General features: G+C 35.7%; 2 protein-coding genes across 4 annotated transcripts; one reads left to right on the forward strand and one right to left on the reverse strand.

Moving 5' to 3' along the window:
* Positions 1-35: 35 nt before the first annotated feature.
* slc26a5 (solute carrier family 26 member 5) lies at positions 36-12,377 on the reverse strand. Of its 2 annotated transcripts, XR_014205264.1 has the most exons (21): positions 12,261-12,377; positions 10,553-10,687; positions 10,162-10,425; positions 9,081-9,220; positions 8,808-8,918; positions 7,353-7,525; positions 6,564-6,728; positions 6,146-6,298; positions 5,969-6,051; positions 5,730-5,877; positions 4,845-4,958; positions 4,554-4,631; positions 4,311-4,406; positions 4,021-4,127; positions 3,431-3,500; positions 3,107-3,199; positions 2,769-2,897; positions 2,215-2,424; positions 1,534-1,588; positions 323-1,169; positions 36-291 (listed from the first exon to the last, which is right to left on the reverse strand). XR_014205264.1 is itself a non-coding variant. In XM_082166988.1 (20 exons), exons 3-20 carry the CDS (start codon positions 10,314-10,316, stop codon positions 1,030-1,032), a joined length of 2,220 nt encoding a protein of 739 aa, XP_082023114.1. In that variant the 5' UTR covers positions 10,317-10,425; positions 10,553-10,687; positions 12,261-12,377; the 3' UTR covers positions 36-1,029. The 2 variants fall into 2 exon arrangements, 1 of the variants encoding a protein (XP_082023114.1); XM_082166988.1 differs by having other exon boundaries at positions 36-1,169.
* Positions 12,378-14,976: 2,599 nt separating this feature from the next.
* tspan33a (tetraspanin 33a) lies at positions 14,977-25,057 on the forward strand. Of its 2 annotated transcripts, none has more exons than XM_082166186.1 (8): positions 14,977-15,310; positions 17,433-17,487; positions 18,699-18,829; positions 19,094-19,168; positions 19,645-19,740; positions 19,826-19,954; positions 24,015-24,176; positions 24,741-25,057. In XM_082166186.1, the coding sequence occupies exons 1-8, from the start codon at positions 15,221-15,223 to the stop codon at positions 24,840-24,842; spliced, it is 840 nt and encodes a 279-aa protein (XP_082022312.1). In that variant the 5' UTR covers positions 14,977-15,220; the 3' UTR covers positions 24,843-25,057. The 2 variants fall into 2 exon arrangements, with proteins under 2 accessions (XP_082022312.1, XP_082022313.1); XM_082166187.1 differs by having other exon boundaries at positions 14,978-15,310; positions 18,702-18,829.
* Positions 25,058-25,245: the final 188 nt, after the last annotated feature.

Raw genomic sequence — 25,245 nt, forward strand, 5'->3', positions numbered from 1 at the left:
TAATAAATGAGTAATTATACAAACTAGAGGGCATGTTTGAGGAAAAAACTTTTAATTTAGAGTCATGATTTGCATTTATTATACAAAAATACCTTAAATCCACAAAAGCATAAAAAGACAATGCACTACATTATATGCAGTTGCAACTGATTGTTGAACTTTTTGGTCTTCATTACTGTAATGAAACATCTAAATATTAGTACAGAATAATATTAGAATATTATAAACTTGCTGTGAACCAAAAAGTGCTCGGAGTGAACATTTCATGGGCAATATCTGTGTCAAACATGGCTTTCCATGTAAATGTTCTAAAGACAAGAACACCTGAAATTAATTTTCAAGACTTCATGGAATCAGCTGTTTCAATAATCATTAACTAAGACCCCTTTATATTAATAATGTTCTATGTAGCCACAAAAATAAATTGCAGTAGGTTCCAAGAAACCCTGGAGCGACCTGGATAAATCTTTAGACAAAAGTGTCTCGATTGAATGGAGATCAGGTTTTAAATATGTAACAAAGCATTTTTTTTTTTCTGAATATTACAGCCAGATGAGGAAAAGAAAAGTAAATAAAAATGAAATGCTATGAAAAAAAATAAAAAATTTGTAGTGACCAACAGCAAGCACTGTAAAACTAAATTTCAATCTTAAAAATAAGCTTACTGGAATGTCAATAGACGAGTGCCAAAAAATAAACACAGGTCAAGAATCCATCTACCCTAATTGCACTTAAAAGAACTGAAGGTACAGAGTGTTTTATTATAGTCATTCGTAACAAGTTGTGGTAGAGCTTAAGATCAAGGCTAGTGCAATAAAACAAGAGCACCAATCATATTAAGCCCAACATTTGCTGGTATATTCACATTAAATAAAGCATTTACATTGAAAACATTTTGGCCAGTCCATTGCTAAAACGTTCCCAGCCTTCTTTTGTTATCGTGTCATCCATCCTAAAGTGACCTCATTAAAGTAACAGTACTCGTGCTGGTTCCAACACAGAGTTGAAATGTCAGTTTGGTTTGTGTGTTCAATGGATGTCAGGGCAGATGGGGAGGTCCTTCCTGTGTTTACAGTGCAAGACTGCGTCATGAATAGTAGGGAAAATGAGGTCAGAGGTCACAGGCTCACAGAAGAATTGTAGTGTCCTGAGATCAGAGAGAAGGATCCCTGCACAACAAAAACACATAAAAGGTCTTGTAAGGATCTTAGGAAAGAATCATTCGTTGCATTAATATTAACCTACATTTCAGTTTGGCTTGGCCATATGACCGTTTATTAGTTCCAACTCTAGGTGGAGATGTTTACCACATTCAACCAGTATATCAGAATGAACTTTAACCTACATAAAGACATTTAACTTCATCATAACTTTGTTGTACTTCAATTATATACATTTTTAAATGTTTATAAATGTAATTACTAATTGCTACATAGGGTATGCATGCACTCTGATAGAGTTCAAAAAATATATATATATAATTGTTATATTATAGGAATTGATATCCATGTAAAAATAAATTTAATTACTTACTGCTACATCCAGCAAGTACAACTTTCACGTCAACTGTTGCATACTCCTTGATCACCTGTAAAACAAAGAAGAACTATTGCAAAATGTATAACTGCAAATGACTAAATATTTCTGTAGTAGATGCAGTGTTGTGGGTGGTTTCAGCAGTGTTGTGGGTGGTTGCAGAGGTGTTGTGGGTGGTTGCAGAGGTGTTGTGAAACAGCTGCTAATGTGTTCAGTTTGTTTAGCGCATTAGATCTATGGTATTTGCTCATTTTATCATCCCCGGGGTGAATATCATAAATTGGATCACCTAGGAAAGTAATAGCACACCTTTTCTCAATAAGCCATGTCATATCTGTACCACAAACAATGATGAAAAAGTAATGTCAATTTACTATTAAGGCCTGGTTTCACAGTCAGGGCTTAGATTACACTAGGATTAGGATATTTAAGTAGCTTTTATAAACGTGCCTTAGAAAAAAAACATTACTGATGTGCATCTTAAAACAAACAATATTTTAAGATATGTCAGTGCAAGTTGTTTTCAGTTGATTGTAATGATCAAGTGATGTAATAATAAATGGCAAGCTGGTCAGCATGTAACAGCACAGCATGTGGTCTAACGTATTAAGCCAGATCTCACTGTTCTGTCTTTACAGAGGTAAGTGTCGTCTTTGAGAATAAAAGCTATCAACTTACTGATTTAATGGTTTTGGCTCCTACAGAGTCAATAAAGTTAACAGGAGTAAAGTCCAGTATGATGGAGTGAATGGGGGTTAGACGCTGCAGAAAGAAGTCATCCTCAGATTCAGACTCAATGTGGTTCTCAGTCGTCTGGCCATTGCTGTACACATGCATCTGTTTTTGCAGCCCATTCACCACCTCATGAGTGACACCAAGCTCCACATCCTGTTGGGACACCACAGAACATGTCAGGTCAGAAATGTTGCGTCACCAAACCACCACATTACAAGGAAGAAACTTCAAGCTATAGTGCCGTATTTTAGGAGCCGGGGTGAAGTTTCGAGATTGCATGCTTTAATTCGTCATTTGAAATTACATTTGTATTGCAAACATAGTTTATGCATAAAAAAATCCTAACAATGGAAAATTCAGAGGCGAGTAATCTGGCACAACATGTAACCCACGCTGAGGTTCAAATATCTACGTAAAGGATAAGAAGACTTTATAGTCGTAAAAGTCACAGATGAAAAAAAAAAGGAAGTAAAAAAAACAACAAAAAAAACACATACCAATAAGACAACTGCATGTTTCTTCAGTGAAGAGCCGTGGTTTATGGTCTTACTCTCCCCGTTGTCTCTTTTTGCATATTGTAGCTGTGATTTCCTGGAAGTGAGCAGTTGTGCCGGGTCAATTCCGGTCTGTAGTCAAACAAAGCAAAATGTACAGAATAACACAACTATAATATCTGCAAAATACACTGAACTTTGTGAGGCCAAACACTTGCTGTTCATGGGAGCTTCTCCACACAATAAGATGTACTCAAGGACAAAACAGTAAAACACGTGCACACACAAAAGAATTCGGTCTAAAACACAAGTTAATCATGACATCAAGCATTTAGACTCACCTTCGCCTTGAGGGCGCTCACATACAGGTCACTGTTTGCAAAGTAGATGGAGGTATTGGACTGAAAAATCTTAATCCCTGAGCATTCCTCAGCCTTGATCAAGAGAAAAAAAACAGCAGATAAGACGACAAAGATTGTGGGTGAAAAAAGGATGATGGATTAAATCAGGACTAATTGGGTGACTGTGACTAAGAAAAGCTGAGAACAACAGTTCTGAAGTGGAGCAAGCTAATGTTACTCATGAGATGGTTATAGGTTCAGTCTCATGACCAAGAACTAGAAAGTTACGATGGTTTAATGTCTTTTAAAAGCAATATGTCTTACCTCTTCATATTCATCCACATCAAAGTACAATCCAGTATCTGGGATTTGTCCAAGAAGAGCATTCTTAGGGCTTAAAACAAAAGAAAAAGATCTGAATTAGACATTTTAAATGACAAAGTAATAAGGTAAATACAATTCAGAAAATAAATATATTAAATTAATTACAATATGTATAAATATTTTACTAATTATTTACTGTAAATAATTTAGAATAAATAAAAGCTCAGATCTACTTTGAACTCAATATTACAGGATTACATTTTTTAAAAACTGGTTTAATTGATTAATTAAATAGATTAAATCTGAAACAATTAGTTTTTATGCTGAAATACTAGAAAAACAAACTAGTGAATGAATTGCCATTAGAACATAATTTGTTTACACATGGATCATTTATTCAGTGCATTAATTCATTATTTAATAACTATTTTAATTATTTTATGTACTCAATACATTTCAATAAAATAATACAAAAATATGGATGCATTATTTTTAGCTGTAAAGAACTTCAGCATGAAAACCCTGAGTTTTGTTTATAAATCTTGATATTGAATTATTTTGCATCAGAGCAGTAAGACATTGTGTTGTACCACTGTGTTCTGTAAATAACTGTGAGTATGGCAAAGCCCATGGAAACCACCAGACCATAATCCAGACCAAGGAGAACCGATGCAAAAAAGGACACCAGCCAAATTGCCTGAAGAAAACATGTCAGACATTAACAACAACAAAACTAGACTTCATCATGTCCCAAAAACCCTGCACACATGAAGTATATTAAGTGGAAAGAGCCATTCAAAGAAAAGGTTAATTTTAATAGATGGAAATCAGTTGGAACAGTATGATGATCAACCAAATGAGAAGTGCCTCTGAAGCTCACCAGTTCGATCTTGCTGGTTCTCCATAATACAGGAATGTCTTTCATTTGCTTAAACATCCCCAGAAGATTGACCATGATGATAGCAGCCAACACAGTCTAAAGAGAGTACAAAGAGGACACTAAATAAACACCATCTGATCTCTGATTTCTTTTGCACCAAGACAAACATTTTAGGTGGTTTTCTTTTGATTGCACAAAATCAATGAGCTCCATGGCAAGCATATCAGAAAGCTCTTCACATACTGTAGGCAATGGCTGAAAGACAAATCCAATGGCCACCACCACCAGTAGCACGAGTAGGGACGCCAACAGTCCTGCAATCTGCAGACACGCACATCAACATAATTCAATTGAGTCTTTAATGAGGCACGGCTGTCTTATCTGTCTTATCTATAGGTTTTACAGTAGTGATATAGCCACTGTGATGAGGTCATTATCAGAAGGACACTCCATTTCAGGAAATGTACTTTTGCAATAACCAATAAGTACATACAATTATCGATATGACATCTTACACAAGAATGTCTCACTTACTTCAGTGTGTCCTCCTGTGCTCTCCTGTACCAGGCTGCGAGACATTGAGGCGGTAACGACAAATGTGTGGAAGAATGAACTCATAAAGTTACAAAGTCCCAGCGCCATGAGCTCCTAGTCACATTAAACACAAAATGACTGCATAAGATCATCTGGTTTTACCTCAGGATCATAAAAATGTTAAAACTACTGTATAACTCATCATGTGACACTGAAAACTGGAGTAATTATAGCTGAAAATTTGCCGTTGCCATCACAGGAATATATTGCCTTTTAAAATATAATAAAGTAGAAAATGGGCATTTTAAATTGTAATAATATTTCAGTCTTACTGTTTTAATGATCAAATAAATATGTTCTAAACAGCAAAAGAGGCTTCTTCCACACACACACAAAAAAATAAATAATTTTGAACAGCAGCGTACACATAAATATACTGCAGATATAGTAAAAGTAGTATGTTTGCATGCTATTCCAAACATAGCCCTGATTTTCTATATAAAGGGAACTTCAGGAAGTTGAATTACTTTCTTCACGGAGTTGAGAATCTTGGCTCCTCACACAAAAGTTCAGTCCTAAACAGACGAACTGGTGAGTTACTGAGGTCACAATCCATCTTTATTACTGTTGTTCATCTAAAGCAAGCCTCTTTGCACTATGTTGCCCCATATGAACCTTCCTTGCAATTAGTGTACTATGAGTCATTTTGGACAAAAGGATCTGCTAAATGGAAAGTAACCAAGTAACTGTGTGGTCTGGCCAATTCAGATATTTGGCTGCAGTTTAAAGCCATAGAAACCAAAATAAAGGGCAGCTGAATAAAATCCATGTCCCTGCTTCTAGGAAACACTAAATCAGTAATCAGTAAATCAGATTATTCTCTACCTGATTTCCATCCACACTGTAGCCATGCTTGAGAGCAAAGATTTTGGCTAGTGATATTGCAATCGAGAAGCCAACAACAGATATAGTAATGGCGTCTGCGAGGAGGTTAGGAAAGACTGAGAAGTCTGGAATTTTGGGTGGCAGCAACCTTAAAACAAAACATTAAGAAAGAAATATTAAAATGTAAAAATGTAAACAGTTTCAGTTCAGAAACTTTAAGTAAGGTTGCGTGATCTTACCCAGTGGGAATTTTACCCACAACATCTACGCCATAGTTTTCAGACATAAGCATCCCGTACGAGATTCCAGTGGACACGATTACCTTTAAAGAACAAGAACATCATGGATTTACACAAAGGGATTGTGAGTGCATGAGTGAGTACAGAGTTTCATGGAAAGGGCCTTTAAAGTTTTACCACTATGATTTCTCCAGGGATGGGGATGGGTAGCTTCTTCTTGAAGCGTTCATTGAGATCTTTGATGATATACAGGAACACAGTGCACACCAGACCAATAATGAGCGTGACAACATTAGTGCTTGCAATGTTCCTGAAGACAGCTTCAATGCTCTGGGGGGAAAACAAAATGAATGCCACAACTACAAAAGAACAATCACAGATCAGTACACAGTCTTCAAAGTTCTAAGATCTATTATTTACATCTTATTTCAGCTTTTTTTCCGTTTCAGTTTCCAACTATCTTTATTCATTCACGATTCACAAAATACCTTAAGCGATGAGAATAAGTGTTTATGAAGTAATGTGAAATGGTGCATCAGTGTCGCATATCAAAAACAAATACCCTGTAGTTTCCTCAGGGTGAAAGGTTACTCACATACACTACAGAGAGAGGCCCATTAAAGCGCGCAGTGGGCACTCCCAGCAGGTACTTGAGCTGCGACACGGAGACGTGCACAGCGGCAGCCGTAGTGAAACCTCGCACCAGCGGTTCAGTCAGGTAAATAGCCAGGAAGCCGAATCTCAGCAGACCCAGAACAAACTACAGATCATAAGAACACAATTATGTTCCCAAACATCGATCTGAAAGTACCACGGGTTACAGCAACTTGAGGAGAATCACATGAAGTCATCAACTTGAGCAGGTTTACAGTATTCCATGAAAGGTGTCTATTATAAACACTGTGTAGGCCTGCAGATATGCCTGTGATGTATACCATAAACTTGTTTTAATAGGTTTATGGTAACATTGCACTTCTTTCTCTTACAAAGTATTTCCTTATAAAGCTGGCCATAATGTGAGCAGAGTGACTGAGAATTCCACTAGAATGTTTTTCAGATGGTTTATCTACAAAATGCGGGGGTGATATCACAAACATGCTGTTATCATTCTGCTTTGTAATGGCAACATACGACTGTGTTGAAGGAATTTACTTGCATTCCTAGCACAGATACTGAGAATGCACTAATTTTGATCTACTACAGTTCAAATGGGGCAATCAAATGACAAATAAAGATGAATTTAACATTTCAAGACAGAAATAATAAATTCTTTGATATCAGAAATTACACACTTCACCCTTAATAAAAATAAGAAAAGAAGATGACTAGATTCTACACTCTTTGTGATGTTCAAAACTGTAGGTAAGATCAGAAAGTGGCCTACCTGAATGATTCCTACTAGGGTTGTCAGAGCTACAACCACTTCCACTCTTCTGGCATCACGGGCATCAAAATCCACAACCTGTGATGCGTTGGTCCCATTCACTGCAAACATGGAGTCCGGGACCTCCCTTACAGCCACCCCGCCAATCATAAGACTAATTACTGCAAAAGTGCCTGAAGAAAAACACCAATAAAACTGTGTTTTAAAGAAAACTTATGTATGGTCATACATACACACACAGCCTATATTTGTAACTATTGTTTGATTATTTCAAACCTCACAAACTTCTTTTTGTTAAATGCTTTGCTTAAAAAGTGTGATTGGACTACATTTAATTATAATTATACTATTTTAAGTGTGTCTTAAGCCTTACAGAGTATTACAAGAATAACAGGAGGTGTAATTGCTCTACAGTACACAATGTAAGGTGGCTGAGTGTCGTCACGGAGCAGGAGCCCCACTGTCATGTGAGCAAATATTTCCGAGTGCATTTACGCAAGTGAGCTATGCCATGGCTCTGTATCTAGATAAAGCCCTCTGCAACTTGGTCTGTTTTACACTGGAGAGGGACAGAGTGTGAGTGTTGTTTAAACAGGAGACAGCATGCCTCTGTGCAGCAGGACCTTTCCAAACATTTGGACTGTTGCCCATTCTCTCGCTCTCAATTCACGCCACGGGGCTGAGAAAGCAAGATAGTGAAGCAACAGCTCTGGTTTGGGTAACCTTCTGAACCTTTGATCTATCTTCTCAGTGGTGTTTCTAATATCCTACAGGGATTTCTGTGAGTTTGAAGATCCCCACATTAAACAGGACAAAAACAAAAACTGCAGGGCGTCTACCCACCCATAAAACAGTGCAATGACGTCTGGACCACCACAAATAAGACTCTTAGAAATAACACTTTCTTTTCCTTCTTATGAAAGTCGGGACACTGAAATCATCAAATATCCCAATGCTGGGATAAACGGACTAAGGATTTTAAATCTTATCCAACTGAACAACACTCGTTTAGTCTGACAGTAATGCTTTGCTTAATCACACTGACTTAGCAAAACTGTAGAGAGGAATGTCACTTTTCAAGTGGCAGCAGCAGTCTGCTGTCTTTTGGGGGAAAAAAGAAAACAAAAACAAAAAAAGGCCCACTTTACAGCTTGTTCTAAGACTACCTGCAGTTTGTATTGATTTAATGTGCTGCATGGGGTAGGTTTATCTAAAATAAATTATACCACAATAATAGACAGGTGTGATAAAACATTGCACAACAATCTCTATGAAGTCATGTTGCGTAAATTCACCACGTAAATTTAACTAATCAGAATACAACTTTCCAGACCAAGGAAACACTTTCAATTTGACGGTCAATGAATCGACTGTGAGTGGTCCAACTGAGGCTGAGACTATTTAAAGTCACAAGCATGTTATTAAAACCTTGAGATGCATGCCTTAGAGTCTCACCTATTGATATATGTCTGGAGGTACCAAAGAATGTGTATAACAGGACGGGATAAAATGACGAATATAACCCAAACACTGGAGGAACAGCTGCCAACATCGCATAAGCAAGACCTGTTGAATGTGAGAAAGAGAAGCAAATGATCAAATGAACTTGCTCAGTGATCAGTAACTCAATGGCATAAGAGTAAATTAATAACATAACTAACATACTATATAAACCTACTTATATAATTATTCATATTTAACATAGAAAAGTTTTCAATAACATCTGACCTTGAGGTAGCTGCATTACACCTGTGCTGATGCCAGAAACAATGTCCCCAAACAGGTATTCCTTTAGTGGATATGATGGCAGCCATGTTAAAATGGGAAAAAAACCAAGTGCAACCGATTTGGCTTTCTCAGACGAGCAGCTGAAAAATAAGGGAGAGATGGCTGTTAGTACAAATACATCATCATCTTCATGGTTTCAAATTTTCATTTGTGTGATTTGAATATGTGCATATTCAAACACTGCAAAAGGTTCAAATACATTTTGTATCCTTGATATCAAATCAGATGTGACGCGTTTTGATGCAACGTATTTGATTATACGTGAACAAGATTATCAGTGAATGACAACTTAAATTATAGTCTGTCTTTGTCCATTGAAATGGAGTCATCAATTCATCCAACTCAGACTGGGACGGGCAGGTTTAACAAATGTAATGTGTCACAATTGTTGTGTAATACTAGTAGTACTGCAATCTTATATGGAGGATATGATCAAATAATGACTATATTATGACTGTGGTTTTATCAGTCCAAGCTGATTTTCTGAAAAGTTGAGATAAGACGTGAACCTGATACCATTACTATTATTATTATTATATTATAAAATACAGTGGAGATAATCACAATAAGATGATGATTGGAAACAGAGTTTATATATACAGTTGAGTCCAAAAGTCTGATACCACTAGTGCTTTTATTTAGCTTTTTATAATTTAATACACTTTTCATTATTAATTATTTAATCAAAAATTTGAGTGAAATATTGAATGTCAGAATGTCTTAGTATTTGGTTTGGTCTCTCTTTTGTGCATGAACTCCACAAGTTAGTGTAAAACCTAATGATCATGTCCTCTGGCATGATTTGAGAATGATCATCTTGTGCTTCAGTGGATGAACATCTGATGATGTGTACAAAGAGTCACATGATCAATATCACAAATTTGCTTATATGATTAGTGACCTAGAAATACTGTAGAAAATTTCTCAATGTGGTCTCAGACTTTTGGACTCCACTGTATCTTACAAAACACAGACTTTTCATCAGTAACCATGAAAGCAAAATCTGTTGAAAGAGCCTTACCGGAGATGCTCAGTTATTCTCCGTCTACAGGACTTTGGTGTCCTCTTCTTCCTGTGCAGAAGCTCTGAGTCAACATAGCCTTCATTGAACACGGGTCGCTCCACTCGGTACATCAACGTACCGGATGGTCCCTCGCTAGCAGTTACGTTCTCCATAGCAGCAGTGGAAACACAGGCATGTCAGGCTATGATGACCTTGAGAATGAAACGTGCTCTTGCTTAACTTCCTCTTCCTGTTTTCAACGAATAGTGGAAAGATGGCACTCTGTGAAGAAAGAAAAGTTTTAAGAATCAGCTTTAAACTATCACACACAATGCTGGTTTTATTCAAGCATGTTCTGCTGATCAGCTATTAGGTAACAAACTAATTATATGTCAGACTGGCAACCCACCTGGTTTTATTTGGAGACTTGCAGGGGTCAAACAGTGCTGGTGTATAATTACAAGCCCTCAAAATAATCTTGAATGAAAGCCAGTTTTAGTCTGCACAGCCTGTTAGAGATGACAGTGATGATCTACCATGCAACCTAAAGGAAAAAATAAAACTCTGAAAATTAGTTTTGCATATTAAATTAGGGGTGTGACGGGACACTTATCTCACGAGACGAGACACGAGACGAGAATTTTGCACAACAATATTTTATACAAATCCTCAATGACAAAATTCATGCCTGGAAAAATAGTCTGAAGGTGCATTTTGAAATGTTTTAACTATTAATAATAATCAAATCTGAAAGGATTTTTTCCCCCTTTTTTTATCCATTCAGAGAATCAGAAAAAATGTGTGTCCTTAAGTAATATGAAATGAAATATGGTTTCATGGTCCATACACCAGTGTGTCTAAAACACACAACCTGCCCTGAGGACACGGTGTACAGCTTAAGCAATAACAACCCCTCCATGGATCCAGTCCATTTTTAGCACAGTCCACTGCAATTCACAAGGCCATAGTAAAACACACTGGATTTGACTGATGTTGCTGGTGTAGTAGGCCAAAGTTGGCAAAGCAGTGGTATAAACATTACAAACCCTGCACACTACACAAGATGAACTCATGACATTCAAGGGTCATTCCATGAAAACTGTTGCCTTATCAATTTTGAAAAGGCAATTTTTTAAGATTCGAAAACATTAATTCTATTGCAAAGAATGGGATTGAGTGCTAATAAATTACATTGTGTCATCTCAACTTAATGTAAACATTATAAATACTGAGCTATAGCTATGCTTTTATTGGAAAGCAAATGCTGATATAACAAAAAAAATAAAAATCAAATACAAATATCATGCTTTCAAATAATCAGTAGCTTAAATGTACAAAATCATGGTGACAGGACATTTTAACATGGTTTCCTATTGGCAAACAAAATATAAGATGAAACAATAAAATGCTTTTTACCAATTTAACTTGTATTTTGTTTGGATTGTCAGTAGACATTAACTTGTCCATTAAATGTTCACTTCCTGAATGGATAATGATGTCACTATTCCATTTTTTTTATATTTCTTTTTGTATAGAATTTACACCATTTTAAAATCATGTTCATAATCATAGGGTTGATCCTTGGGGGGGTCGGGGACACAACTTTGAATGCGTTTAGTAAAGTATCATGAGCTAAAATAATAATTAATACTACTATAATAATTTAATAATAACGTAACATGTTTAACTCTTTTAGTCTTTCAAATATAGCAAATGTGCATACTTTCTTGCACACCAGGGATAAGTAGGATTTACAAGTCTAGAGACGGATCAAAAGACGAAAAAGCATTTAAAAATAGTTAGTTGTTTGTACACACAGTAAATGCTGCTTTCAGCCATCCATCGTTGGAAGTCATTGTTTACATATGGTCATGAAGTCGTGATGTAATAACATACAGTAAGTTTCAACAGTACGTGTATTTCCGCCATACTCTGAACTCTCACACTTTTAAAATCAAAAGGCACCCAAAAATATACATTTTCGAAGAACGTCCTCGTTCTGTCCGACCATACGACTCCACAAACCTGTTAAGCAGGTACGATATAGTGTAACCAAAGAGCTTTGCTAAATTACTGTAGTTTTAAGGATGAGGGAAAAAAAAGTCTAAGCATCTTACCTATCTCTGCCTCCGTCCTGAAAATGACCCAAGGTCGGAGAACTGGGCTGAGAAGAGCGCGAGCATCGACAGTCCTGTTACTGTATAACATGTGAAAGCCTTTTAACTACCGACGACAGCTGCGTCATGTGCTGCACTGATAAGAGAAGCGCTACGTCACCTCATGCGTCACTACGCACCCGGAAACGCCACATGGGACATGTAGTTCTCCTCACTATAACGCAACCGTATCAGATAAAGAAGATACATTCTGTACACCTGATATCCGGCAGATTATAGAGAGATTGTTAAAAAAAAGTAATTCATGTTTTTATAAGTAATTATGATTAGGGAAAAAAACAGCGTATTTTATAATAAATATAAATAATAAAAACATATTGTCCCTAAGGACGCAACTGCAATGTAAGCGCGCCCTCTTGTGTTACAACTATGCAACAACAAGTTAATGCCATCTTCCTAAAATAATTGGCTACGTCATTTTTTGACAACAATTTTTTTTTTTCTTTTTTTTTTCTTTGCATAAGTCATCTCCTCATGATGCTGGCCACATCTGGTAAAATCGCCCACATCCTCAGTTGAACAGATCATGCAGTTCTACCCCTGTAGTATAATGGCCTATGTCAAGAGTGTGACTTAGGCAGTTTTATTTAGCCTAAGTCAAAAGACAATGAGACAATTTTACAAGCTTTTCAAGATGGCAGCTGCATCAAGAAGAACGAAGATCTACTCAACCTCTGAAGTTAGTTAAGTTTTTGGGGGGTTTTCTGAGAAACCTGAAAAAATTACTTGGCCAATTATATATATATTGGACTTTTCTCATTGGTGTTTTAAAATGAACTCTTAAAATGTCCATAACTTGCCCCTCACACTATACCATTATACATGGCTATTACATAGACTGTAGGAAAATTAATACAGAGTTTAGGGAGAATCTGATTCCTATTGTAGGCTATCATGAATAAAAATACATCAAAATCATAAAGTACCCATCTCATATCACAGTTTTATAACTTTAACACGATTTAGTTTAAATTATCATAGTATTTCCCATTACTGCTGTCAGTGATGATGACGATGATGACGCTATCCTACTTAAACTGTAGGTTATTCACCCTAATTGCTATACCTTCAGCTTAGAGCTTCATACATTCAATATAATGTTACACTTTTAAAAGTAGTAGCCTATTAAAAGCATATAATATGGCTGTCTCTTACCTGTAGAGAAAATGTCAAGGTTTAAAAGCCCAAATATCAGGCTCCAGCATGCTATAGTCATGAGTCTAGTACATAAAAACAAGAAAACATAGGCTACATAAAACAATGAAGCACTGAAGCTCATCAGTGTCAAATGACAGTACACTCCCAGACTGCACGTCCTGGAGTTTTGAAATGCTTTTTAATGGTTAGCAGTACAAGCCTTTATTGCACATAAATATGGCATTGCAAAACTGATTACAATGTATTGTGTAATCGTTGTACAGGGACAAGACAATGCCATGACAATTAACTCTGTTCTGTCTCGTTTCAACAACTAAAATGCATTATTTGTGCATGCATTTACATTTGAAGAAGTGTGAGATATCACTCTTTAAAATAAAGGTTCCAAAAAAGGGGTTTTCACCAGGTGGGTTGAACCTGTGAGGGCCTTTTATGGTGTCTCCAGGAGGGTTCATCATCTCCATCTAAATCCAACAGGAGAATAAAAAGTGCCTTATGCTTATAGAGTGGGCATATCCTCCTGGGACCTAGGAATAGACTTTTGTGGGTAAGGCAACAGTTTTCATGGAATGACCCTTGAATGTCATCATGAGTTCATCTTGTGTAGTGTGCAGGGTTTGTAATGTTTATACCACTGCTTTGCCAACTTTGGCCTACTACACCAGCAACATCAGTCAAATCCAGTGTGTTTTACTATGGCCTTGTGAATTGCAGTGGACTGTACTAAACACATCTCAGGAAAAGGTTATGGGGTTAAAAAAAAAAAAAGACTTTCTGTTACAGATCCACTGTAGAGGACATCAGGACTTAAATCATGTTTATCAGGCATTTTGGGAGACACAACAAGTGAATATGGAAATAAGTTATACATCAATATTCCTATGAAATATTAGATATTATTATTAAAATGTTGCTAATTATTACTCCAATTATTACACTTCTTTTTTCATTAAATGTTGCTCCAAGAACACATTATTGTGCACATTAGATACAGTGTATAGATACATTGCATTAAATGGGAATATTAATTTATGGCCATTTTACCCACATATTGCATAAAGTTAAATGGTGTATCAATTCATTCCGTTATATCTTTCATAACATAGTTGAGAAACATCTTTATAGAATTTTTTATTAAAATCAATCCTGAAACCCCAACATTTATTGGTGATAAAAATTTTTGTTTAAAAAAATCCCATTGTTTTTGCCTATACATATAATTTCATGTCATTTTAATTTTTAAAACAACTGAGTCCAAACATTTTTTTTTTTATTATTATTATTTTTTTACCATTTGTTTCTTATGCTATAAACAATGTGATGACATGAAGAAAAAAAAACTAAATAAAAAAAATTTGTCTCAGGAGGATATAATGCTAATAGAATATAGTATTGTTCTCAACTTGAAAAAGATTCAAACGCACTCACTCACACATGATGATTCTTTGGAAAAGTAAATAGGAAACGCCCACTGGTGCTTCTATACCGCACATACGACCGGCTTTCTCAAAGCGAAATCAGGAAATACCTTTTGAGTCAACAAGCCCGGATTCAATGCAGTGCGTTCTTGTGATTTTAGTCGCTCGAGCGAGATTAATAAACATCGAGAGACTTGACGAGTCGTTTTAGAAAAAGTCGAGTGGATGATTTGATTCAGCAGGATGAAAATCTAGATAGATAAAGTTACATGAACGCTGAAGGTTTGTTTGTAGGTGAGACTGAGACATCACAAACCTTCAATCATGCCATCAGCCAAAAAAAAAGACGAGGAGTTCACTTTCGTCAGTCCAGTGGTGAAATATTTACTTTTCTTCTTTAACATGCTATTTTGGGTAAGTGCTTCTAACTTTTACATACACGATATTATATTATATTATATTCTTGTGATTTATATGATAGATTTTATATTATTAATTATTTTATTAAATTATTAAATTATATGTTATTTATATTATATTATATTATATTATATCACATACAAAATATTTTTTTTAAATAGCCTGCCTTTTTTTTTTACACTCTGGGTTTTTTATTTTTTATTATATAAGAACAGAGACTAAATACTGCATACTAGAGCTGCATTTTTAACTTCTCACATGATGAGGTTTAATGATTAATGCTTTACCAAATGACTTTTGAAACTCCCCCTTTTACATGCTCAAACACCAGGCAAGCTTTTCATATACAAACAGATGTACTTAGTTCACTTGCAGACTGAATGATGATCAAGTCAGTGTTTTAAAAGCAACTTGACTTATGTATATTCATAAAGACAGACCTGCATTCATGGTATTAGGTATGAACAAATCCTGAAAACATCACCCATGAGCATGTCTCAACAGCAATGTGTATTACAGCACCGCAGGCTATCTATCTCTGTATAAATTCTGAACAGTTCATGACGCATTGTACAACATAGCCTAACCTGTTTGATCTTGACTTGATGTACTGAGTTACACTCATGGAACTGTCTGCGTTTTGCCCCTGCTGCGTGATAAGGTCTTGCTGGAATAATAATGAGTTCATATTAGACCTCATCAACAAAACCCTCTTTTGTGACGTTCTTGATACTGCCAGTTTACTTTCCCAAACTTTTCCGAACTTGAGGCTGTTGCTAAGCAGCGGGTCTCATTGATTCATATGCTGATAGAGCCATGCAGGGTGTTTGGACGAGTGGAGGCCCCATGCTTCTTTTATTTGTTGCCCTGTAGCATTTACTTAATAATAGACCTAAATGAATATCGCCTCTTCAGAGGGAGAATCAGACACCCAAAATATTTAAAACAGTCTTGGATAATTACTTTAGTTGTTTGCAGAAGGGCATCAAGAACATTCTAGCAATGAAAGTGGACGCAATCGGTTAAGTAGAAGTCAGTTGATTTTAGCTATAAGAGTGTACTGCATGCTTGCTGGTGCAAATATGCACATGGAAATACCTAAGGAGATTTCTTGCTGAAAGCCTCAAGAACAACTCACTTTTTTACATAATGCAGTATAATACTACTGAGCAGTTTCTACGGGGTCTCAATGCATTGTAGAAAATCTCCAAACCCAAATCTGGACTGATTCAAAGCTAAAGCTTTCACCTTTGTGAAACCTTTACGAGAAGCCTATTACAGTTTTGTGGGTGTTACAGGAAATGTGCAAATGTTCAACCTAGCATCTTAGATCATCTCCCCATGTCCCGGAGAGCTTGTTTCCTTCCTTTTATGGCGTATGACCAAAAAATTCACAAAATTCACATATTTTAAATGATTACTGCTTGGATTCTTGGAATGACTAAAACAAAAATGTTAATTGTTAATTTTCAATAAAAATTGTATAATACAGTATGAGCTTCAATAAAATTATTATTATTATTTCATAAATTAAATTATTATTTAACCTTTATTTGTATAATGTATAAACCTAAATAATTTGAGTTAGACCAATTGAAGTACTTTTCAAATGCATTATTAAAAAGCTCCTCCAGGCAACGACTAGGATTTTTTCTGGCTTTGAAGTGATCTCAGTCTACACAGCTTTCTCAGAGAAAAACTATTTGGAGTTTCGTAGTAACCGGATAGCTGTGTCAGAGAAAGGGGGCTACATTGTGTCAGACAAACTGGGACCTTCAGTTGTGTGAGAAACGGAGAGTGAATGAACCTTGAAAGTGACTTCACTTCTTAATATAGAATTTCCTCTGCTCTTTTCTTCTCATGAACTTTCACACGTGCTGATGCTGTGTATAATTTTAAAATGTGAAGACCTGTAACATTTTCCCCTCTGAATTATTTTTATTTTTTTTGTCTTTACTTTACTTAGTCAAGCATTTTACACACTTAAATCCTTTTATATTTAGGAAAACCGATGAATAATGATGTTATCCTGCCACACCCTGGAGAGGAATGCCATTCTGTTTCTGTACAACATCTGTTTTAACATACAGACTCACTCCTTATCTTTCTGTTATAGATAATTGCACTGTTCCTGATATCAATCGGAGTTTATTCCAGGCTAGTTAAACACGGTAAGTGTGTTTACTTGTTTTACCGCGTTTACGTCCTCAGATATCTATTTATGTAGGTTTCTTCCTAGGCATTTCAGCTATTTTATATGGTGATGCTGCTAACATATGCAGTTTTTGGTGTAGAAGCAGCAACTAAGCAATGGACAAGTACATTACAAATGTTATTTCATAAACTAGTTTAATCTAACAAGTATAAAAAAGAATATTTGGAAACTTGCCTCATGTTAGTGCCATTCATAGCCTTATCAACATACACATTCACTTGACATTAAAGGTTCACGCAGTCTGATATTGCAAAAGCAATAGTTTTAAGTAACCAGTGCCATTGTAGAAAGTCAGCCATTAATAATTGATTCCATGATTGAAAGTGTCCAGTAATATATGAGTTACCGAGATAAAGTGAAACTTTTATAAATAAAATTACCAGTAAATTACCACTACCAGTCAAAGTTTGGAATAATTGAAAGAAAAGTCTCTCATGCTCACCAAGGCTGCAATATAGTAAAATAAAGTAAAACCATATTGTGAAATATTATTACAATTTTAAATAACTGTTGTCTGTTTTAATATATTTAAAAATGTTACTTATTCCTGTGATCTGATTTTCTGCTGAAGAAACATTATTATTATCAATGTCGTGCTGCTTAATATTTTTGTGATGTGATACACTACCATTCAAAAGAATTAAAACTTTTCAGCAAGGACACATTCAATTATTCAAAAATGATAGTAAAGACTTTTTCAAAAGATTTATTTCAAATAAAATAACTTTTTTTAACTTTCAATTCATCAAAGAATTCTGAAACAAATAATAATATTGGTTTCCACGCACATATTAATGTTTTCAACATTAATAATGAGACCCATTATAAAACATTGAGCGCTAAAATAATTTATAATTACTGAGCACCAAATCTGCATATTAGAATGATTTTTGAATGATCATATAACATTAAAGACGTAATGGCACTTACATGTTAAACAGTAAACAGTTTTATTTTTTATTTTAATAATATTTCACAATAACACTGCTTTAGCTGTACTTTTGTCAGCCTTAGTGAACATAATAAACTTCAAATGACTTAAATTATTCCAAATGTTTGACCGGTAGTATACATACAATATTATAGATAACATTTATCTCTCCTTAGTGTAAGTATGCCACAAAAATGTTTTCTATATATCTATCTGGTCTGCTCTGTTTTGCTCAGCAGAGACAGTGCTGGCCTGTCTGACAGTGGATCCTGCTCTGTTACTGATGATAGTGGGCGTTCTCATGTTCTTCATCACGTTCTGTGGCTGTGTGGGTTCTCTGAGGGAGAACATATGCTTACTGCAGACGGTCAGTAATAACACCAGCTGCCTGATCAAAAGTGTCACATCAGGACAGGACAGTTTCTTTGGCATTTTTAGATGATTTTGAGAATGGTACATCAGAATTTGGCTACATTATATGTGCATCAGTGTTTTCATAATAGTCTTGGTAGATTTTTAATCAGGACAAAGTTGCTCATTAGTGGACATACAGCATCAAACAACATACATTTTACATAGAAAATGTCCAATACAAAGCAAACGCTAATAGCAAACTCTGATTCCCTTGCAGTTCTGCATCATCTTGACTATCATCTTTCTGCTGCAGCTAGTGGCTGGTGTTCTGGGTTTTGTGTTCTCAGACAAGGTAAAAAAGCATCATGAATCAGATTAGTAGGCTAATGTCAATGCTACAACAAAGCAAGCTTGAGTAAATCCATTTTTTAGAGCTAAAGTGAACTTGGGTTTTTAGTTGACACGATGCGCCCTCTAGTGTCTGCCACCTTCCAGTGTAATTAAGGGATAGTTCACCCAAAAAGGATTTACTCACCCTCAACACAAAATAACTTATTTTGAAGAATGTTGGTAACCAGAAAGTTGATGGCACCCATTGACTTCCATAGTAGGAAATACAGTAGGTTTGATTACCAACATTCTTACAAATATTTTCTTTTGTGCTCATCAGATTCATACAGGGACAACATGAGGGTGAGTAAATTATGACATTTTTGGGTGAACTACACCTTTAGCTAACAACAACAATTGACCAAAAGAATCAGCTCTTTAAATGACCATTTTAATAAATCATTTAATAAATAATTCAATTTAAGTTATCCATTACAGGCACGGGGCAAAGTTACAGAAATGGTTGACAATGCCATCAAGCATTACAGGGATGATTTAGACCTACAGAACCTCATCGACTATGGACAAAAACAGGTCAGGGTAATGTATATATGTATATAATGCATAATAATAATTTGTAATGGCTGGTAATGATGTTTCTGTTTTGTGTTATGATCAGTTTAACTGCTGCGGGGGGATCTCTTACATGGATTGGTCTCAGAACATGTACTTCAATTGTTCAGAAGGGAACCCGAGCAGAGAGCGCTGTTCTGTACCCTTCTCCTGCTGCCTGCTCTCCAAAGAGGAGGTGAGAAAGGGCCTCCAAAAAAAGATATTTGTTTGATGCTGTATGTAGTTTTATCTCCACTATGACCAGGGCCCGTATTCATAAAGATTCTAAGAATCCTCTCAGAAAACTCTTAATTTAGCTTAAAAACTTTTACGTAGGAGTCTTAGCTTAAGAGCAATTCGGGACCGATCTGAGAGCAACTCTGAGTAAGGAAAAGACAAAAACTTTCATCTTAGTGAGGAGGCGGGGTTGACCCCGTTGCTATGTATGACACAATCTTTTGACGACTGTGATTGGTTGGTTGTCCAAGAAGGGGAAAAAAAGTGATTTTAAGTAGTGATTACATACGTAATTTTTCCTATTTGACCGTTCTCTCACACACACACACACACACACACACACACACACACACACACACACACACACACACACACACACACACATTTACATTTATTCATTTAGCTGACGCTTCTATCCAAAGCGACTTACAATTGCTATATATGTCAGAGGTCGCACGCCTCTGGAGCAACTAGGGGTTAAGTGTCTTGCTCAGGGACACATTGGTGTCTCACAGTGGATTCGAACCCGGGTCTCTCACACCAAAGGCATGTGTCTTATCCATTGCGCCACTACCACCCCGTGTATATAAATCCTTTTTATTTTTATTTACCATGCTGTTAATTTCCTATAAGGTATTTGCTTGGCTTAGAATGAAATAAAAATTGTTCCACTCTTTCCAATTACACTGATTGCTGGCATGTCTATTTAAGTGGTGGTTTGAATGTTGGTTTTAATGTATCAAACATGGAATTTTCCCAGTTGCCAAATATCGTAATGTAGTGATTACTTTAATTTCTGGCGCTATGGCATATGCGCTGTATCGGAGATATTAGCGTGTCTCTAATAAGATCTGTCACAAACATGATCCCTGCACGATCTAATCTATACCGTCTTATTAACTCACTGTTATACATTGTCTGCAACACATTTCTTCTCCCTCTTCGTCTTTCTGACATTTTCTCCTCTGCTAAAGAAACTCTTAAGCCTCTTAAAAGTCCTCGTCCGTGCTCCTAACAATTTTGACCTTAAGACCTCTTTTAAGGGTTAAGATGCTTTCTGAATTACTTTTTTCTTTACTAGGATTTTTTCTTTACTAGGATTTTTTCTTTAATTTTAAGAGTAAACGTCCACATTTCTAAGAATTTTCTTCGAATTTTGTCACTAGGAGCTACTCTTTGCATTAAGATTTTTTATGAATACGGGCCCTGATATTTATTCAATATTATATATTTAAATGTTGAATATATTAAAATATAATTATATACATATATTAAATATTATAATACTATATATTCTGTGGTGTTTTTATTCAAATGTAACTATGAATATAAATAAATAAAAATATTATATATGTTGTTGTTATTATTATAGTTATTATAATTGAGATTGAGAATTGAGAATATATATATATATATATATATATATATATATATACAGTGTGTATATATATATATATATATATATAATATTATTATTATTAGGGGCCAAGCACCGAAGGTGCGGAGGCACCTATTGTATCTGTTCCCGTTCTTATTATTATTCTTCTTCTTCCGCCATGGGAGTCTATGGCAGCCCATAGAACCGATTGCGGGAAAGTTGTTTTGGTTTGACATTCTGATAGAGGACAGTCCCAACATTAAATACACCAATTTTGGTGTTTCTAAGTCACTCCCTCTAGCGCCACCACCTGTCCAAAGTTTCACTTTTATTATGCTAATAACTTTTGAAGCGTAAGGCCAATCAACAAAATTCTTTTTTCCTCTGATTCCTGAGCTCATGCCGATTCGATTGCACCATATGACGTCATTTTCCGGCTTATAAATATGGTCGCCATTTTGAATGTGCTGAAAAAGCTACTTTTTCGAACTCGTCCTAGACGGTTTGTCCGATTTGCACGAAAATTGAACCAGATCATCTTCAGGCAGTGCTGACAAAAAGTTATGGAATTCAAATTGATTCGTCAAACCGTTTTCGAATAACGCTCGAACACATTTTACATAGCGCTTGCGAAAACAGTCGTAGGGCTGTATCTCCGCAACGCTTTATCGGATTCAGACCAAAATTGGTACATGTCATCACAAGCATGACCTGAGGCTACATGCTGCGTTTCGGCGCAGCGCCACCTACTGGTCCGGAGATATGAAAAATGGCTATTTTTGCTTATAACTTCTGAATGGTTTGTCCAAAAATCATAAAATTGGTCTCGTTAGATTCAGGTCAACATGCCGAGTCGACTGATATAAAATTTTACCATATCGGCCATTTTGACTGTCGGCCATTTTGAATTTTGTGCTAAAATGCTGTATTTTAAGAACGCATGAACGGATTGTTACGAGACTTGGTATGGGTCATCAGCACGATGTTCTGAAGGAGCGTGAGAAGTTTCGAAACAGCGCCACCTAGTGGTGAATTTTTTTTTTCAAATGCTTATAACTTTGGGTGTGGTTGACTTATTTTCACCAAACTCATCTCATTAGACTTCTGAATCCTTGCCGAGTCCAACGATACCAAACATGCTAGGTTTCGCCTCACGGTTTGTGTAGCGTTGTGATTTAGCGCTTAAAAAACATTTGGCTATATCTTCGAAACCGTTTGTCCGATCGAGACGAAACTACCGTCAGAAGTTTGGAAACATAGGTCGATAGCTATACGCCAATGCCCAAATGCGATAATATTGATGTTTAGGGGTAGTAAATTCCAATCAAAGTCATGTGTCAGTCATTTTTTACGTGTTTTTTCATATAAATGTCTATAACTCTGAAGCGAATTGAGATATTTTCACCAAAATCGACACACATATGTATGGGCTCACTCTGAGGACACATAAAAAAATTGTGGGACTGAGCCTCTTGGTGGCGCTATAATAGAACAAAACATGAAATTCCCATTGACTTCAATACAGTTTTGTGAAATAAAGTGCTATACTAAACAAATGCATTAGTGTAATATTACAAAACTCAGAATGTGCCATCAGCATCATCCCCTAAAGGTATTCAAAATATTTCGAAACAGCGCCACCTAGTGGTCAAAACTTATAACAACATTTACAAAAAGGCTAATAACTTTTGAATAAATCTGGCTACTGAAATGCCACTGGTCTTAATAGATTCCTTGGGTCAAGCCGAGAACATAGATACCAAGTTTACCTTATTTGGCCAAACTTCCTGTCCGCCATCTTGATTTTCATTCAAAACCTACTTTTTCGAACTCCTCCTAGACCGTTTGTCCGATTTTCACCAAAATCGAATCGTATCATCTCCAGACTGTGCCGACTCAAAGTTATGGATTTCGTGTGGGTAGACCAAACCGTTTTCGTATAGCGCAGCAGCAAAGTTGAGGCATGATGCTAATAGCACTATTCAGGCTTTATCTCTGCAATGCCTTGACATATTGACACCAAACTTTGTATGTGTCATTGTCACTTCACTCTGACCACATCACATCAGTTTTGTAACTGCGCCACCTATTGGTCAAAAGTGATAATGCATTAAATCATATTTTTATTGACTGTTTCTATGATTTTTCAGCCATTTCGTCTAAAATCCTCTTTAAATGTCTTTAATTGCTCATTGTTGCAGTTGGTCTGACACTTTCAGACATTTTGGCATGTCTTGTCGTCTTATTCTGCTTGGCCCCGGTAATTGCTGCTTGCAGCTATATTTATTATTATTATTATTAATTTAACTGAAGGAATTATTATTATTATTATTATTATTATTATTCACAGTTGTAGGGACATAAATACACATGTAAACACAATAAATTGTTTCTGTAATCGGGCTCAAAAAAGTATGTTTGTACTTTTAAATATGATATATGTAATATACTTTAATATATTCAATAATATATAATTACATTTGAATATATTCAAATATCATATAAATGTATTAATTATAAATATATTATAAAGAATTAATATATTAAATTGTTGTATTTAATTATAATATTATAAATATATTAATAATATATTAAATGTCCCTCCTCCTAATACCACCTTGCCTTTTGTCTGTTTTATCAGAGTGTTATAAATACCATGTGTGGTCATGGGATGCAGGTGCTGAAATATGATGCAGCTGGTGCCTTCATCAATACCAATGGCTGCATTGATAATGTGGTGAACTGGATCCACAGTAACCTGTTTCTGTTGGGAGGCATCGCACTGGGCCTGGCCATCCCACAGGTAACCCCTGATATGGGATTAGAGGGCAATCTGCTTAAAGTTGGCATGAAAGGGAAGTTGCTATAGTCTTTTCTGCCCTATTGTGACGTGAATAAAATGGCTTCTCGAAAAAAGAAAAAAATGTAGGGTGGGACAATTGATTGGATGGTTTTGGTTTGCTATTGCTGTGACGTCATGTGAGTGACCGGTTACTGTCCTGCCCTCACAACAAAAACACATCATCAGAGAAGAGAAAAGAGGTCGCTGCAAGAGGAAGGGGAAGTTATTTCGCTTAAAGATAACAAGGGCACATGAATTAAAAAAAAATTATGTGCACAGCTAATTCAATATAAATACTGCAATATTCCATAAAAAATTATAATTGTCTGTTGATTTAATCGCAACTTTAAAATTAAATAAAAGTTGAAAAATGAAATAATGTCAAAGGTGGGTGAGCAGATTTAGTCCGATTTCAAACAGGCTGCATTATGCATTTGTATTTAAGCATCTATAAATCTATATTCAAGCATCTTTAAGCATCTAGATTTAGTTTGAACTGACAGCCTGTTCTCTTCTCTTTTTCAGCTGGTTGGGATCCTCCTCTCTCAGATCCTCATGAATCAAATTCAGGATCAAATTAAACTACAGAATTACAACCAACAACATCACTCAGACCCCTGGAGATGAAACTGGAGAAACTGGTTTCTGTAGAAAACTCTTTGCTGCCTGAAGTGACTGACATGGACGGGCTTTTGCATAAGAAAAACTAGGCTTAAGAACAGGCAGTCATGTTTTCAGATAAAAGGTCATTTGTATGATAATTTATGAATCAGAATGTTTCTATAAATATTGTGTAAGCGCACTAAAGATCAATAGGTCAATAAAACTATTTTGGGATATTTTATGAGTGTCACATAACATTTCCAGTATGGACATTTTTAAAAACAACCTTGTTTTGGCAGATATCATGAACATCTGAGGTTGAATATACAGTATATATAGATATAGATATAGATATATATAGATATAACTAAATGAAATTTTAATTTTCTGTTTTGTATTAATATTGTTATTTCCGGTATTATAATTA

Source organism: Leuciscus leuciscus (genome assembly GCF_965113295.1).
Source record: "Leuciscus leuciscus genome assembly, chromosome: 4".
In the NCBI taxonomy this organism is placed as follows: Eukaryota; Metazoa; Chordata; class Actinopteri; order Cypriniformes; family Leuciscidae; genus Leuciscus; species Leuciscus leuciscus.